A 14,948-nucleotide genomic window follows, 5' to 3' on the forward strand; every position below is an offset into this window, starting at 1 on the left:
GATACTTCAAAGGATCCAGTATTTGCAAGTAAAACTCAAGTAAACACAGACTAAGCATTTCTGCTAAACTCAAATGGTGAGGTGAAAAGGGGTGAACTGGACACTTTGAAAATAAAACTCGCGACACAAACAGAACATTCCTACTAAAATTAAGGTGAAAAAAAAAAAAATGTTAACTCGACATTTTACAATCAAATTCGAAATAATTGGTTAGCACTGGCATCACAGGACAGGACTAATGGCCGTATTCTGAGTAGGTGTGGAGGTTTCGTAACCCCCTTTCCTTAGCGATTTATTTTGCATATTACACTTCAGTATTCTCTTGTATGTCATTTGTGTAAACTAAAATGATATGAAAGCTGTATAAAAAAACATACAAGAGAATGTTGATGTGATAAACAAAACAAATCGCTAAGGAATAATTGCTACGACGGATCATGTGCCACCTAGAATACGGTCCAAAGAACGTACCCTACACTACCCTATATGTGTCTTACCCTACCCTAGCCAAGTGAAGTCTACTCTAGTTTTTACCCAGTTTAGCTGAGCGGACCTACCTTTGGGGCGCGGTGGGTTGGGTTTTTGAAGGCCGGAAAGTGGGATGTCGCCTCCTCTCTGGATCTGCCGATAACAATGTCAGTTATTATAGGTAACAAGAAGGCAGGTTATTATGGCGGATTAGCTACTATACCCTGTTTGATTGACCTGTGCAGCTGAGATGTATGGGTCGAGTAGGGTGTGCTTTTTTCGCGGCTGCTGATTGGCTGCCGATGATACAAATTTACAGCTCTTCTTGTTTGAACACATATATATTTATATTTTTAAATTGCCTGCAATATAAGCAGCCAGTTCAATTATGGAATAATTTCCTAAGCTAAGGAGGTAAAAATTAGCTTAAAATGCTTACTGTTATCAAAGAAAATTAATGTTGATTGTAAATTTTATAAAACGATGAGTGACGTTTGAAGTAAATTATCCACCCACGGTGTACACCCACTCCGCATGTTGCACTGCATCCACCCACGGTGTAGACCTACGTCCGCATGTTGCACTATAATTCTTTCCCACGGTGTACACCTACGTCCGCATGTTGCACTACAGTGCATGCCAGCATTTAATTCAATGACATTGTCGGCGGCCGATCAGCAGCCGCGAATCAAACACACCCTACTTGTCCCACACATCTCAGGTGCATAGGTCAATGAACTATATGCAGAGACGTGTTAAGACTTCTTACCCACTGAATTCTGGGAAAATAATTTCATTAATTTAACAACATCGTCTGTCGTTAGAATGAAATACCACAATGTTTAATCGCTAATGTCGCTTACAGTAAGCCTCTCAAGGAGAAAAGTATACAAAAATATTACAGTACACTTAGGTTATAGTGAACGCAACTTTTTCCAAGTGCCTAAACAATTTTCACATTCCTTTTTCAGGAAGAACGCGATAGCTCTCAGCACTACGCAGTCAAATAAGCATCTAACGCAAAAAAGTTAAACATAAGTTTCTATCCTACTGTCATAACTATGACAACAAGTATTACAGAATAAGAATAATTAAACAAAACTTAAAATCCCCATCTTGAGTTGCAGGGCCAAAGGTAACCATAGAACTTAATTAAATAATGCAAGGCAGAGCAAACATAAGCTAGGATTCTACAGTCATATATTTACCTCCGCCAGCGAAATTGGAGGAGGTTATGTATTCACTTCTGTTTGTCTGTCTGTCTGTTTATCCAGACAATATCTCCAAAAGTTCTCAAAGAATTTCAGTGAAATTTTGTGGAAGGGTGGGACATGGGCCAAGATGAAATTGATTAAATTTGGGGGCGGATCCGGATCTGGATCCGGATCCTGTAATGGCATTGGCGGAGGTATGCGCTCTTTGAGTACTTTCTAGTTGAAAATGGGATCTGTATGTTTCACGGATATAGATAAAGGAAGGGACTTCGTACAAAATCCCATGAGAAGCAGTTTTAGGCAATCACAACAATGACTTCCTTGATTCAGTGTGGCTGCCCTCCGATGATTCATTCGGTTTAGAAGAGGCCTCTCGAACTGAGAAAGTTAAGAATACTGTCGCTACTCTGACATAACTAATCAACACGCGTTAAGATAGCTCACCTGGCGGTACACTTGACTGGTCTTTCTGGGATCAGGTGCCTGGCGGCGTGCGTCTTCCCTCTTCTTGAACACTAGGGTACTGTCGCTCTCGTAGCCGGACTCTTTTAGAGCACTGCGGTACAAAGGCAAGGTAAGATGGCAGGACACGAGAGAAAGAGAGAGAGAGAGAGAGAGAGAGAGAGAGAGAGAGAGAGAGAGGAAAAAAGTGGGTTTGTGTTATATGACATGAGCCAAGCGCCGTCCTTTTTGGTTAGGTATTTTTATGGGAACCAAAAGTAAAAAAATTTCAATTTGCGTTTTTCGTACGCTGAATTTGAATGTTATTCTGCCTATTGTAAAAAGTTTTTCTTATATTTTCACGCCTTCCAGGGCTCCTTCAACATCTTATATAGACGTCACAGTTTCAGTAGGCTGGATTTCAGTTTTTGAGATTTGATTAACCATTTTGTGGTTGCCACGGCTTACCCTTTGAAGGTTATAGGTCATTTATGGGATTAAATATCTGATAACTCAGGATAGCGTATGTAGCAGAGGGGAATCCCCAACCTCACTGGGTTAGGAGGTATTTCTGGCGACCATTAACATTCATGACTAAAAGTGATATCTACTGTGGTGTTCTACTCCCTGTAGAAGCCAACTGGTGAAGTAATGTTGAATACGAATATTACCAAAACAGAGTTGGCTCAAGGCATTTGCACAACTACATATCTATCTATCTATCTATTTTTTTTTTTTTTTTTGCCTCACACGTTCAGATACAAGGCTAAGCCTTCTTTCCCCACGTAATTTCAACGGCTTACGTGTTCTGTACAGGCACTATGTGGAACAAAAAATACAACAGCCTTCTTTTCCATCTCGACTTATTATACACGCACTAAGGAGGCAAATTCTGGCACAATCACTCGACGTAGCCTCGTGAACCATAGTTTCTGCTCGCTCTCTATGCACAACGCTGGCTGGAAGTAAGTCATAAAGTATTAGCCAGGGATTTATCTCGAACGAAGACCTGTTGTCCATTGTTAAGACACTAGCTGGAAGCTTTCTTAAACTGTACGAGGAACAGTGGGCGATGTCACTGTCACTTTTGCTTTTAAATTCCAATAAGATGTTCGGTGTGACACCTTGGCTCTGATTCCCTTCCTGTCAGTGTTGGGATAAAAAGGTGAGTAGAAACTATAATTGACTACTGTACCTAACATATAATGGTACTATCACTAGCGGTACAAGGCACAGTATGGTGGGTACTCACTGGGTCATGGACATCTGCGAACCGATGCGGTGGTTGGCTGAGCTCGCTGGGGGCTCCTGGGACAGTGACTGGGTGGGGGCACGGGCAAGGAGTGAAACAGGTAAAAAGGAGCAGCCTTGTTAGAGACATTAAATAGAAAACAATCTTCTTGAATAAAAAGATGAAAATACCGTCTGTTATATATTGCTGAGAAAATGAAAAGTATATAAGAATTACGAAAGTCATATAAAGAGGTTTTAATATAAATAAGGTACTTTCCATTAATGCCAGCAAAATATTTTGTATTTGATATACTTCATATCTGAGTCATTAGCATATATAAAGGTCGTTTTTTACCACATTTTTAACGCAAGCAGTGACTTAAAGTTGCTTGCATTTTTTAAATTACTCATAGCTTAAGCATAATTATTAATGTTACACAAACTGAATTATTAAAAAGGCAGGTAAACAGGCGTATTGCTATACCTACCGTAATTTCACTATTCGTAGGTTCATCAAGTATTAGGTGTTTTGTTTTTATCAGTAAAGGTATCCAGAAATGTATGGATATGAATACGTTTACGGGGAGTACTGTTTTCATTACGTTAAACTATGACAGTAAACTCTGTGACAATGCGTCATTTCTAAGAGTTATAAAGCTCAGCTATTTCTAACAGCAACACGAGTTATATATATATATATATATATATATATATATATATATATATATATATATATATATATATATATATATATATATATATATATATATATTCTGCGTTAACATTAACGTATTACTGTTTAAATTGTATACTTCACTAGAAACGAGCTAATGTCTTATTACAAATGAGTAAAAACTTCAAAGACAATTCTGCGTTAATATTAATAACTGTTACTTTTTTTTTTTAATTGTATAGCTTACTAGAGACCTTGGGCCATATTTATAAAATCTCTTAGGCCAAATTTGTGTATATAAATCCCTATATTGTATAATTATACACTTGTCACTCATGCAGCTATGAAATGCTTCACACAGCATAAAGTGAATATGAAAGTGACCATATACGACGAACAAGAAGTTAACTGATAATAGTTGACTTACGGAGTCTTCTTGGTCGTAATAATAATAATAATAATAATAATAATATAATAGTAGTAATTATAAGGTTAAGATCCTTTATAAATAGGGCCTCTGACATATAAGACAGGTCGAGTTTCGGCACTGATTATGTGCCGTCCCTGAATTTGGATCAAAGAGTAAGAGATAGAAAGCAGTTACTCGCAGACTGAAAGATAGACATAAGAGAGAGCGATACTGAGATAAACATACATATACACAGATATAAAAGAGAACAGAAAACTGGTAGTAAGTATGAAGAAAATCTGAAAACAGGAAAAGAAGACAATGACAAAGACTGAAAACCACAAAGCCCGAGACCAAATAAAAAGTATTAACATGAAGGAAAAAAAGTGGTATGTAATCTGGAAAAGATGAAAATTGAGGAGAAATCAAAGTGGATAGAAGAGAAACATAAACAAATGAAACAACCAACCTCTAACTTCACGTCTGTATCCGGGTGCTGCACATGAAAGAGAAACAAATAAAAAACAGGTGAATAGATGAGTAAATGGGGGTGAATAGATGAGTGCATGGGATGAACAGATGGGTAACTAGGGTGAATAGATGTGTGAATGGGGTGAATAGATGTATGAACGGGGTGAACAGGTGTGTAAATGGGGTGAGTAGATGAATGAGTGGGGTGAGTGAAATGAGTATGTAATGTTAACAAGATGGGTAAGTAAATGGAGTGATCATGGGTAAATAGGGTGACAGGAGATGCAGGAAAAACGAGTGAATATTGTAAACAAGCGAGTGAGACAAAAATGAGTAAGTACTGTAAATGGATATGAAAATGTGTGTGAACAGGTAAGTTTAGTGGGTGAATTGGTGGGTACTGTAAATGTGTGAAAGTGAATTTGATATGTAAATCGGGTGAAACTTTAAGTAAAATAGATGAACAGGTTAGGAACAGAGACTGAAGTGAGTGGATTGTAAGGCCCTCTTCTCATTGATTAAAGGCCTTCGTATCACCTCTTCCTTAGCGAGTTATCTTGTCTAATATAGTCCTAATCTTGTTCTGATCACCACAGCTTGTGTTCTAGCTAACACTGGATTACGAGTATTTTATTCGACTGAAAAGAGGTCATAGGAACCTGAGTGTTAACACTGTCACCAATGAATATCTTATAGTCAGCGCAGTTCTAATATCTTACCCTGACTAATGTCAGAGATCTGCATTTTACTCAATTGAATCATGGGAGCCCGACAAAGTTAATACTGGTATCATAAACCCCGTTTAGGTTGGCAGTTTATAATATTCTATTTCAACTAAATCCACACGATTTTACTCAGCTGAATGTGTCTTAACAGCCTAAGCGATAATATCCCCTTGTACATTGTTCCATATGCAAACTATGGACCTTCGAGAAATGTTCTGCGTTAACCCTTTGTCCAGCAGTTTGGCCATGAGCATCTAAATGTGAGACAAGTGCTAGCGAAGCAGTAGCCAGAAACTCATTCATCTGCTACCTGTGTGTGGGATGGGAGAAGTTATGGGATGAGGTGGGTTTGGGAAGCTGATGGCGTGTACCCCTCCTTTTCCGCTCTCCACCCCTCTCAACACAGGTTCGAACACAGGTTCGTGCCTGACTACTACTTCACCATGATTTGTTTCAAAATCTAACATTTGGTGGTTCGAGGTGATGGAGAATGTCTAGACGCGGAACTTTCCTCGAGTGTAAAGCTATGAATAGCAAACAAGGCAAGGCCAATAGTAAGAAGTACTACGGAGTGTCTTATACCAACAAGAACGTGGTACTAGATGAACTAGGTGAACAGCAGAGTAAATGAGTAATAGACAAATTTGACGATGAGTATTAGACATGGTGAGTAGTTAAGGTAAGAGATGAATTAGTGAGTGAGACTCAGTTGCAATGAAAGTGAGTGATCGAATGAAAAGACCGAATGAAAAGATGCGAATTGAGTTTCCTAAAATCCTAGCTCGTGGCTGATTAATTATACAAACATATTAGGAAATTGTTTTTGTTGTTGAATATGACCATGTCAATAATGCTGCTGGATTTTTTATTTTTTATTCCTATGTCACATCGAGTTTTGACATGGTAACGAAAATACTGGGTAGACACTGGGCTCTGTAACCATTGGTTTGCGTGACTCTTAGCGGATCAGGGTTCGTTATCACTGGCCAGTGCCTGCTATACTCGTATACTTCGTTTGCCATTGAGAGCCCCCGTTGCAGCCACATATCAACGAGTTTTCTGTTAGCAGCCAATCACTACTTTCCTTTTATACAGATGCAATACATGGCTTATCCCTTCCCGCCAATCGTTATGCTCGTGGAGTCGTTGCCGGTCAGTTTGCAAGTAGCCTTCGTGCATGGTGGTCGAGCATTCACGGTTTTCAAAGGAAAGACGAAAATATTTTGGAATACAGTACTTAGAAAATCACGGTGAGTTATCGGAGAATGATAAGACGTGCACTGTCTGAAGGAGACGAGCAATGGAACAGGAAGACAGCTCATTGTCATAGCCGCCATGTTGAACAGTATAATCAAATTGTTAAGAAACTTGAGAAAGTGACATTTTTATTAATCCCCCTCCCCCCAAAAAAGAATGTTCTTTAATATGTAATTTTGGAAATATTAGCTTTAAATTTGGCTTGGCCACTTGTTAGGCTATCCGAATCTCCCCCCCCCCCTTAAAAAAATGGATTGTAGAAGGTTTGTCAGTAAAGTTTTTGAGCATTGATAGCTTTGAACAAGGCTGCCTTCACGGTCGCTACATTTTGTCCGTCAATATGGTCTTTTGAGTTGTATTCTTGCCACCATTAGATGATTTTATTCGCTATGAGATTAATCAGTTTGAGAAGGGATCACTGGAGGTTTTCAAACCCTGTCACTGCAAAGGATCTCTCCAAACCTTAACAAAGCAGCCTAGAGTGAAAAAATACCTTACTGGATTGAAAGGGTTAAGATGCTGATCAGTAACATAATTCATCCCGCTGTTTCTGCATCCACTCACATTTGTCTGGAATGGCAAGTGTATAGAGTAGTATTACTTGATCATTATTAGTATGACCATAATGATACAGCAACACTGTGAGCACCGTACCTCTCCATTGAAGTTTGCCATCTTGAGATTTAGTTCTGATCCAAACAAACAAATAACAGTGGAAGCGACTGAGAAACAGGAACAGATTGGTGGCATTGAAATGGCGGATAGAGGTGAAGTAAGAAAATATTCTGCTAGGTCCCATGTACTGAACCACGAGCACAATTCGTCATCGATTTTCGTGAGCTGTAGTACGTTTCATAACAAGCATAATCTACGATACGAGGTTCTCTGATTTTGTGGCAGGTTCATTATTTTTAAATTTGCAAAATAAAATTACCCGGTATTAGTTGTAGTTTGGTGGAGTTGTTATAGGTGCCTCAAACTAAATAAATAACGTAAGCGTATTTCTCACATGATGTCAAATCTCCCGCTTGCATTACTAGATATAGTAATTTTGTTTTAGTGTCGGGCTAAGTTCGATTATTTTAGACTTGGTTAGCTGATATTGATCAGTTCTGAGTGAGACTATGTATATTTGTACTCATATGATTTATAAATACACCGCAGCGGACTACTTGATTGGTGTAATTAGGCAGCCCTTAGGAAACCTGAAAAAGGGATGTGCTAACTGCACATGTCTTATTTTCATAATTTTGGAGCACCTATAATAACTTCTGTAAACTGCCTGAGTTCCTGTGCTGTCATGATCGGACGTAAACAAAATTATTAAGTCTGAACGTTTTGTAAATAACAGTATTTAAGTAAGACCCTCATAGTCCTGATTACGAGAAGGGTCTGTTGGCGAGTGGTGTATTGCTCCGCGTCATGCGTTTGAATTACGCTTGACTGTGGTTGTATTTTTCACGAATAGTTTATCATGTGAAACTATCTTAGTGAAGAAAATCTAACAAGGGAGACACACTTACAAAGAAGCCAGTGTTTGTGCAGTTTAAATTACACAAGAGGTAATGTGTTCCATGTATTTAAATTGTGAACGTCTCAAAATCCTCATTTTTTTTTTTTTTTATAACAGCTCTGTACCCAGACTTCTTAAATATTCATAGGAATTTGTGCTCGCATTTGAAAACGTGGAATGGACAGTATGACGTACAAAATTAAGAAAAGAAAATGTGGAAGACAAGTTGAGGATTTGTGGGCATACTTGCTGAAAGTGCGAGTATTTGCAGAGATTCATTCGAAATTAGAGTGCAGACAGTTGCAATTGCTAAGTCACTGACGGTAACGCCATACATTCACAATGAATCGTGGATGGCTTAATATGCGTGGGAGTCCATTGGATGTGATCACAAAACAATGAATAAAAAATTCTTAGACTGAAGAACGAGTGTAAATTACATATGAATAGTATTAAACGTTTGTGGAAAGAAAGGTAAATTTTTTACATGTCACTACATGACTACCCTTACAAAATTCGCTCCCTCAACTCAAACTAGGCTTAAAAGGTAAGTCTTAGCTAGAATAGTTCAGGGACGTAATATAATGAAAATCGGTAACGTTGGTTACTTCTAAAGTAATACCGAAAGAAAATATAAACGTTTGTGGAAAGAAAATTGTACCGGTATGTGTTCAGAATTACCACAGTAGGAAGTACTTTACCGTGTCATTCCTAATCAATTATAACCCTAATTTATGCTGTTTTTTAAAAATAGTTCGAAGTTGGGTTATCCTGCACACTGGGAAGTAGGTCTAATAATAGACCAGGTTAGGTTAGGTTTAGTAGGCTGATACTGCACAAACTAAACTCCTCCGATTTTCCCTCTTTACACGTTCAGTTGCATACAAAAATCGGAAATTTAGTTCGGATGTTTTTAAAAGTTTATATAATTTAATGATTTGACATTTTGATTAGCGTCCTTGCTTGCCATATTTTCCATGGGCTGCAGAATTATGCCAGTTTTGATTGGGCTGTAAAGGTTGTAAAAAAAAAAAAAAAAAAAGACCTCGAAAACTCTGTTATCGAAAGATTGTCACAGTGCAGCAGCGCATCACTGACTGGCTTGGTTTTAGAATCTTTACCTATGATGAACAGGTGTGTTAATGGGATGAACAGATTATGCCATGAACATTTGAATAGGGTGGTCAACCGATGAATAATATGGGATGAGCGGATGTGATCATGTGAACAAGAAAAACAGCATGTATAAGGTGAGTAAACAAGATGAAACAAATGTGTGAATGAAGTCAATAGGCAAACCAATGGTACACAAACAGTAATTGGTAACAGTAACAGAACCACTAATACATTTAACTAGGCTATTAACTGACACTTAAGTTAGTGTTATTGTGACTTTTACGTGTCTGTCCAGTTGGAGCCAATTTCTCTCTCTCTCTCTCTCTCTCTCTCTCTCTCTCTCTCTCTCTCTCTCTCTCTCTCTCTCATTTTTCACATCTTGCATTTTCCTTTGAGGGGGGAGGGGGTCAGATTGTTGTCTCATTCTATACATGATGACATTGTTTCAGTACATGCTAATATCATTCTGCACCAGCAGTTCATCGTGGATGCCTTATTCCTTGATTCCTTAACTGGTAATATCCCATTCATACAGTACCAGGTCATATAGGATTATTTAATTCCTGTTACTCTGTATTGCCCCTGTTACAGTTTCTTCATATTACCGGTACAGTCCATCATGAATTTAATTTCTTTGTGTTTTTTATTTCTGCATCTACTGCTCTTCTCTTGTTTCAACCAACTGCCCATTTTAAATCTTTCTGTCTATTACTGCTACTTACTGTATACATTTCCTGTCTCTCCTGTTCCCCTTTCTGCTCATTCTACACAGTCTACAGCTCAAACTAGTGCAAATGCTACTGTTCACTCTCCATCCGTCCCTAGTATACCGCTGCCAGTTCTGTTTCTACCACTGCCACTGTACACTGCGGCTATCCTGGTGCTGACACTCTTGAACTTAATATCTTACAGCACCTACTTTTCATTCTGTACAAGTTTCTCCTACTACAGCTCCAGACTACTGCTAATTCTGCTTGTACTACTGCTTGCACACTGGTACTGACCCTCTTGAGCTCCTTCTCCGAGAGCGATGAGTATCCCGGCACGTAGTCCTCGATGCGGCCCGGCTGGTGCACGTAGCGGTTGGTGTTCCTGAAGAAAGGGAGGAGAGGGGGCGTTAGCTAGGGGGCTTTACACGTGAAGGTATATGTAAGCGCATTATAAAGCGTACGATCACAAACATAGAGAGGGACAAACAGGCGCTCGTACACACACACACACACACACACACACAGAATCACAGAATATACGTAGATAGATAGATAGATAGATACCGGTATTTGTTGACCACAAAAATACATCCACAGAATATAACTATCTATCTGTTGCCAAGTCAGAAAAAAGACATGAAAGGACGACCTTAAATATAGACTTATAAACCTCATTATACTCGGGCAAAGGTATTTACAGTACCGTAATTACGAAATTATAACAAACACACAATCTGTGAATAAGAGTGAAAGTTGATTGTCCCATTGTAATCTCGAAGCACGCCAAGACGTCATGAGGAGAGTGATGTACAGAAAATAATTATGCTTAGGTGTGTGCACCAGGTCGTTCCTGATTTGTATTTATTTCTTGCTACCTTTCTCTCATTCTTTCCTTTTCCGTACTCCTATTTCGTTCTTTTTCTCATTATCGAATTGCTCTTTGATTCTTAGCTCTCACCATATTAGTATCAACGAGTATACTGGACTCTTCACTTTATCTTGACTTAAATTTGTCATGTCTCCGTCTTGAATTCTGAGTTATAATGAGAGAATAATAGATTACGAAAAGTGTACGGTGGTAGTCACGAAAAAAAAAAAGAAAAGCACTACATTAAGGATGTAGAACCAAAGCATTGTCTTTTTGTGCCACTGAGCTAGGTGAAATAAGCTGCAAAAGGATGAAAATTTGGGTCGGGTTAAAGTAAGTGAACTTTAGTACCTCTTCTTGTCTTCTGCTTTTCCTCTCTGTTCTTTCTTCTTCCATCGGTCTTTTTTTTTTTTTTATCCTTTTCTTTGCTCCTCTCTATCATTGCCTCCCTGTATATCGGTTTTCTTTCTCCCTTCGATTCCGTCAGCTTGTCTTTCCCTATCCCACTGTATCATTAGCTGCTTTCTTTCTTCTGAGACTCCTAGATCTTTCTCTTTTCTCCTCTCCTCTTCCCCACTCTTTGTCCGTCGTTGTCCTCATCACAACCTCCCTATTTCTTAGTTTTACTGTCTCGTCACTTTCCTCTTCCTTGCTGTACTTCTCTTTATCCTTGAGTCTCTTTATCTACTAAGTTCTGAGTCTGTCTTTCTCTTTCTTCTTCTCTTTTACTTCTCTTTACCCCTCTGTCTATAATTCTTAGTCTATTTTCTCCTTTCCTTTTTCTCCTCTGCCTTTACCGTTTCTGCTATTACCATATCTCATTTTCCTCCTCTCCTTGGCCTTTCTATATCTTCCTCCTGTCTCCCTCAGCGGGCCACACACATCCAGGTAACCCGTAATTACATACAGCACAGGGCGGCTAGGTGAGTCGCCTGAGTTATATTTTCCTTCCCCATTATCTGTCTTCCTTCTCCCACTCTCACTTCTCCCATCCCTCCAGTTTCCTCTCATTTCATCCCTTCCATCTTTTCATCTTTCTTCCTTCCATTTTTCTTTTTTTGTTCATTGTTTTAGTTATAATTTCATTCTTCTTTATCGTTCTTTCTTTTCCATCTGTCCCGTATGCCATCACTCCAATTTTCTCACCTTTCTTCACTCTTCTCTTCCCTCTTTGTTCCACTCAGTCATCTGATTTTCTCCCTCTAACTCTTTCTTCCTTCTTCCTTCCCTCCAGTCTTCTCTACTTTTCCTCCTCCCTGTAGTCTTTTCTCCTTTTTTATCTCCAGTCTTCCCTTCAGTCTTCTCTCCTCACGCCTTTCTTGTCTTCATTTTTGTGTTATCGAACCTCCTTTCACTTCTCTTTCCTTCCTCCGGTTTTGGCTCCGTGCCTTCCACCTTTCTCCATGTCAACCTAGGTTAGGTGCAGGTACAGTTGGGGTCAGATGCAAGCACAATTGAGGTCAGATACAGGTACAGTTGGGGTCAGGGGCAGGCACAGTTGAGGTCAGATGCAGGTACAGTTGGGGTGAGGTGCAGGTACGGTTGTGGTGAGGTGCAGGTACAGTTAAGGTCTTGTGCAGGCACAATTGAAGTCAGTTGTAGGTACAGTTGGAGTCAGGTCATATTTCAGACCTTCGTAACCCTCATAACCCGGCACATCTCCTCCTTCCTTGTTTCGTTTTTGCCCTCCCGCCTTCTTAACTCTTACTGACCCCCTGCCAGTTGCACTACTTGAGTCCTTCCCTAAGTTATAACAGTTTATTATCAAAGTTCCTAAACGTTTCCTTTCTATCAGTTTTATTTCATCTTTTTTTTTTTTGTTTTTTTCCAGATTACTTAAGTTCATTTTCATATCTCACACATTTCCTTCTTTAGGTATAACCTATCGCCAAGCCACATGCTAGCACTTGTTTCATTTTTTTTTTTTTTTTTGCATTATTTTATATTCAGATACACCCATTTCATTCTAGATCTTAGGACAATGAGTTGAGGTCGCATTTCGTCTTAAGGTCACTCCATAGTTCCCTCCTAGCACAACCCAACATTCCCTTCCAAGGTCGCTTGACAATTTAGGCTAACCTGTAGGACGTACAATCCTTCATAGGCTAGTTTTTTACGCGTTCCTCCAGGTGCCTTATAACTACCCTCACCACGCCCCTTCAGCCTCTCTTGGTCCCTTCTCAAGTATAATATTGAACTCTCTCAAGTTCTTCCACATATTTTCTCTGGAGTCGCTTCTGAATTTTAAGGTTAAGTTGTGCATGAAGGAAAGGTTGTTCTATCTTAAATACAGTTGCAACCAAAAACATCACAATCAAATAAGACAATGAATATTAAGGTTTATGTAAAAAGATGTGAAAACAGAACTATATAGCAACTTCCGTAACTGCTGTTAATTGGTTGGGAGCCCTTATAAAAACAACCGCAGGTCCCCCCAGATTTCCCAAGTCCCCCAGATTTTTTCAGGATTCCAGGTGTTATATTCAAGTTCCCCAGGTCTCAAATTTCCCATGCCCTTTCCATGTCACTGTAGGTCCCCCTATTTACAATCGCAGATCTTCCTGTCTTTCCCAGATGCCCTTCTTCAGGTCTTTCTATATCTTTTTCCAAGTCCCGTTCTCGGTCTCCACAGATCTCTTCGATGCTTTTTTCTAGGCCACACTGTCTCCTGTGGCTCTCTTTATTCTTCCTTATGTCACGTACTAGGTCCCTCCCCAGTACCTAATATGGGTTTCCTCTCGGGTTGTCATTAGGTTCCTCCCCGGACCTCTTCCCTCGTCGCTCGTCTGGCCTCTCCTGAGATTTCTTTCGTTCCATCTCCAGTTCTGTCAAGGTCCTCCAGTTCCTTTTACTAGGTCCTACCCAGATGTCTTACGGTACCAATTCTTCTCCAGTCCCCTTCCAGGTCGTTTCCTACGCCCATCCGCAGGTCCCGTCCAAATTCTCTCCCCAGGTCTCTCCTTGAATCCCTTCCCTAGTTCCCTCCCCAAGTTCCTCCTTGAATCCCTTCCTAGTTTCCTCCCCAGTCCTCTCCTGGTCCATCGCCAGTTCCCCCAATGCTTATGGCTATCCAGGCCCTCTCCCACGCTGCCAAGAGACGCCTAAGGGGAGAAGTGGCGGAGGAAAAGAGATAAGATAAAAAAGAATGAGAATGGAAGATGAGGGGGGGGGGAAGCAGGGAAAATGAAAAGGAGAGGGAAGCTATGAATAAGGAAAGACGAAGGAATCCAGGGAATGGAAAGAATAGGGAAATAGAAAATTGGAAGTGGAAAAAAAAAGCGGGAAAACTAGCGCATGGCAGAGGACGTGAAGGGAGGGGAAGGGAAAAGAAGGAAGGGGGAAGAGAACAGGAAAGAAACTTGAAGAAAAAGAGAAAGAAAAGAGTACTGAAGGTAATTAAAGGGAGGAGAGATGATCGGCGGGGAAAGGAAGGAATGGAATGGGTGTGAGACGTAAGCAGAGAGGGAATGAAATACATGAAAAAGAAGAAAAGGAAAATAAAATGAGCAGAGAATAAATGAAGTATTGGTAGGCTGTCAGGGAGGGAAAGAAAAACAGAGACGAATGGCAGGAAGGGAAGGGAGGAAAAGTATGGAAAAGAAAGAAAAGGAATGTGAACTGAAGGAAAGAAGAAGAAGAGGAATCGGGAGTAAGCGAAAGGGGGAGAGAAGGGAAGGAAGAAAAAAAAGGATGAGGAGGGGGGAGGGGAGGGGGCGAATTCAGAGGACTGTAAGGCTTCAAGCGTATGTATAATTACTCACAAATAACCTTTAATTGTTGTGCCTTGCGTGCGTATGTCGGGAAGGGTATGACAGTGTGTGTTTGTGTGTGTGTGTGTGTGTGTGAGAGA

The 14,948-nt window shown here is 39.8% G+C and overlaps 1 protein-coding gene across 1 annotated transcript in view; it reads right to left on the reverse strand.

The window, feature by feature from the left end:
- The window catches only part of LOC145393486 (uncharacterized), a 281,432-nt gene that overhangs the window by 66,574 nt on the left and 199,910 nt on the right, over nucleotides 1-14,948 (reverse strand). Inside the window, exons 12-16 of the mRNA XM_080267606.1 lie at nucleotides 10,525-10,612; nucleotides 4,908-4,934; nucleotides 3,376-3,443; nucleotides 2,127-2,238; nucleotides 558-621 (exon numbers count right to left, since the gene is read on the reverse strand). Of these exons, the coding sequence (XP_080123732.1) occupies nucleotides 558-621; nucleotides 2,127-2,238; nucleotides 3,376-3,443; nucleotides 4,908-4,934; nucleotides 10,525-10,612 (359 nt within the window). The remainder of the gene's footprint in view (nucleotides 1-557; nucleotides 622-2,126; nucleotides 2,239-3,375; nucleotides 3,444-4,907; nucleotides 4,935-10,524; nucleotides 10,613-14,948) is intronic.

This window comes from Coenobita brevimanus, chromosome 24 (genome assembly GCF_032717465.1).
Source record: "Coenobita brevimanus isolate Jiangsu-jjx chromosome 24, ASM3271746v2, whole genome shotgun sequence".
In the NCBI taxonomy this organism is placed as follows: domain Eukaryota; kingdom Metazoa; phylum Arthropoda; class Malacostraca; order Decapoda; family Coenobitidae; genus Coenobita; species Coenobita brevimanus.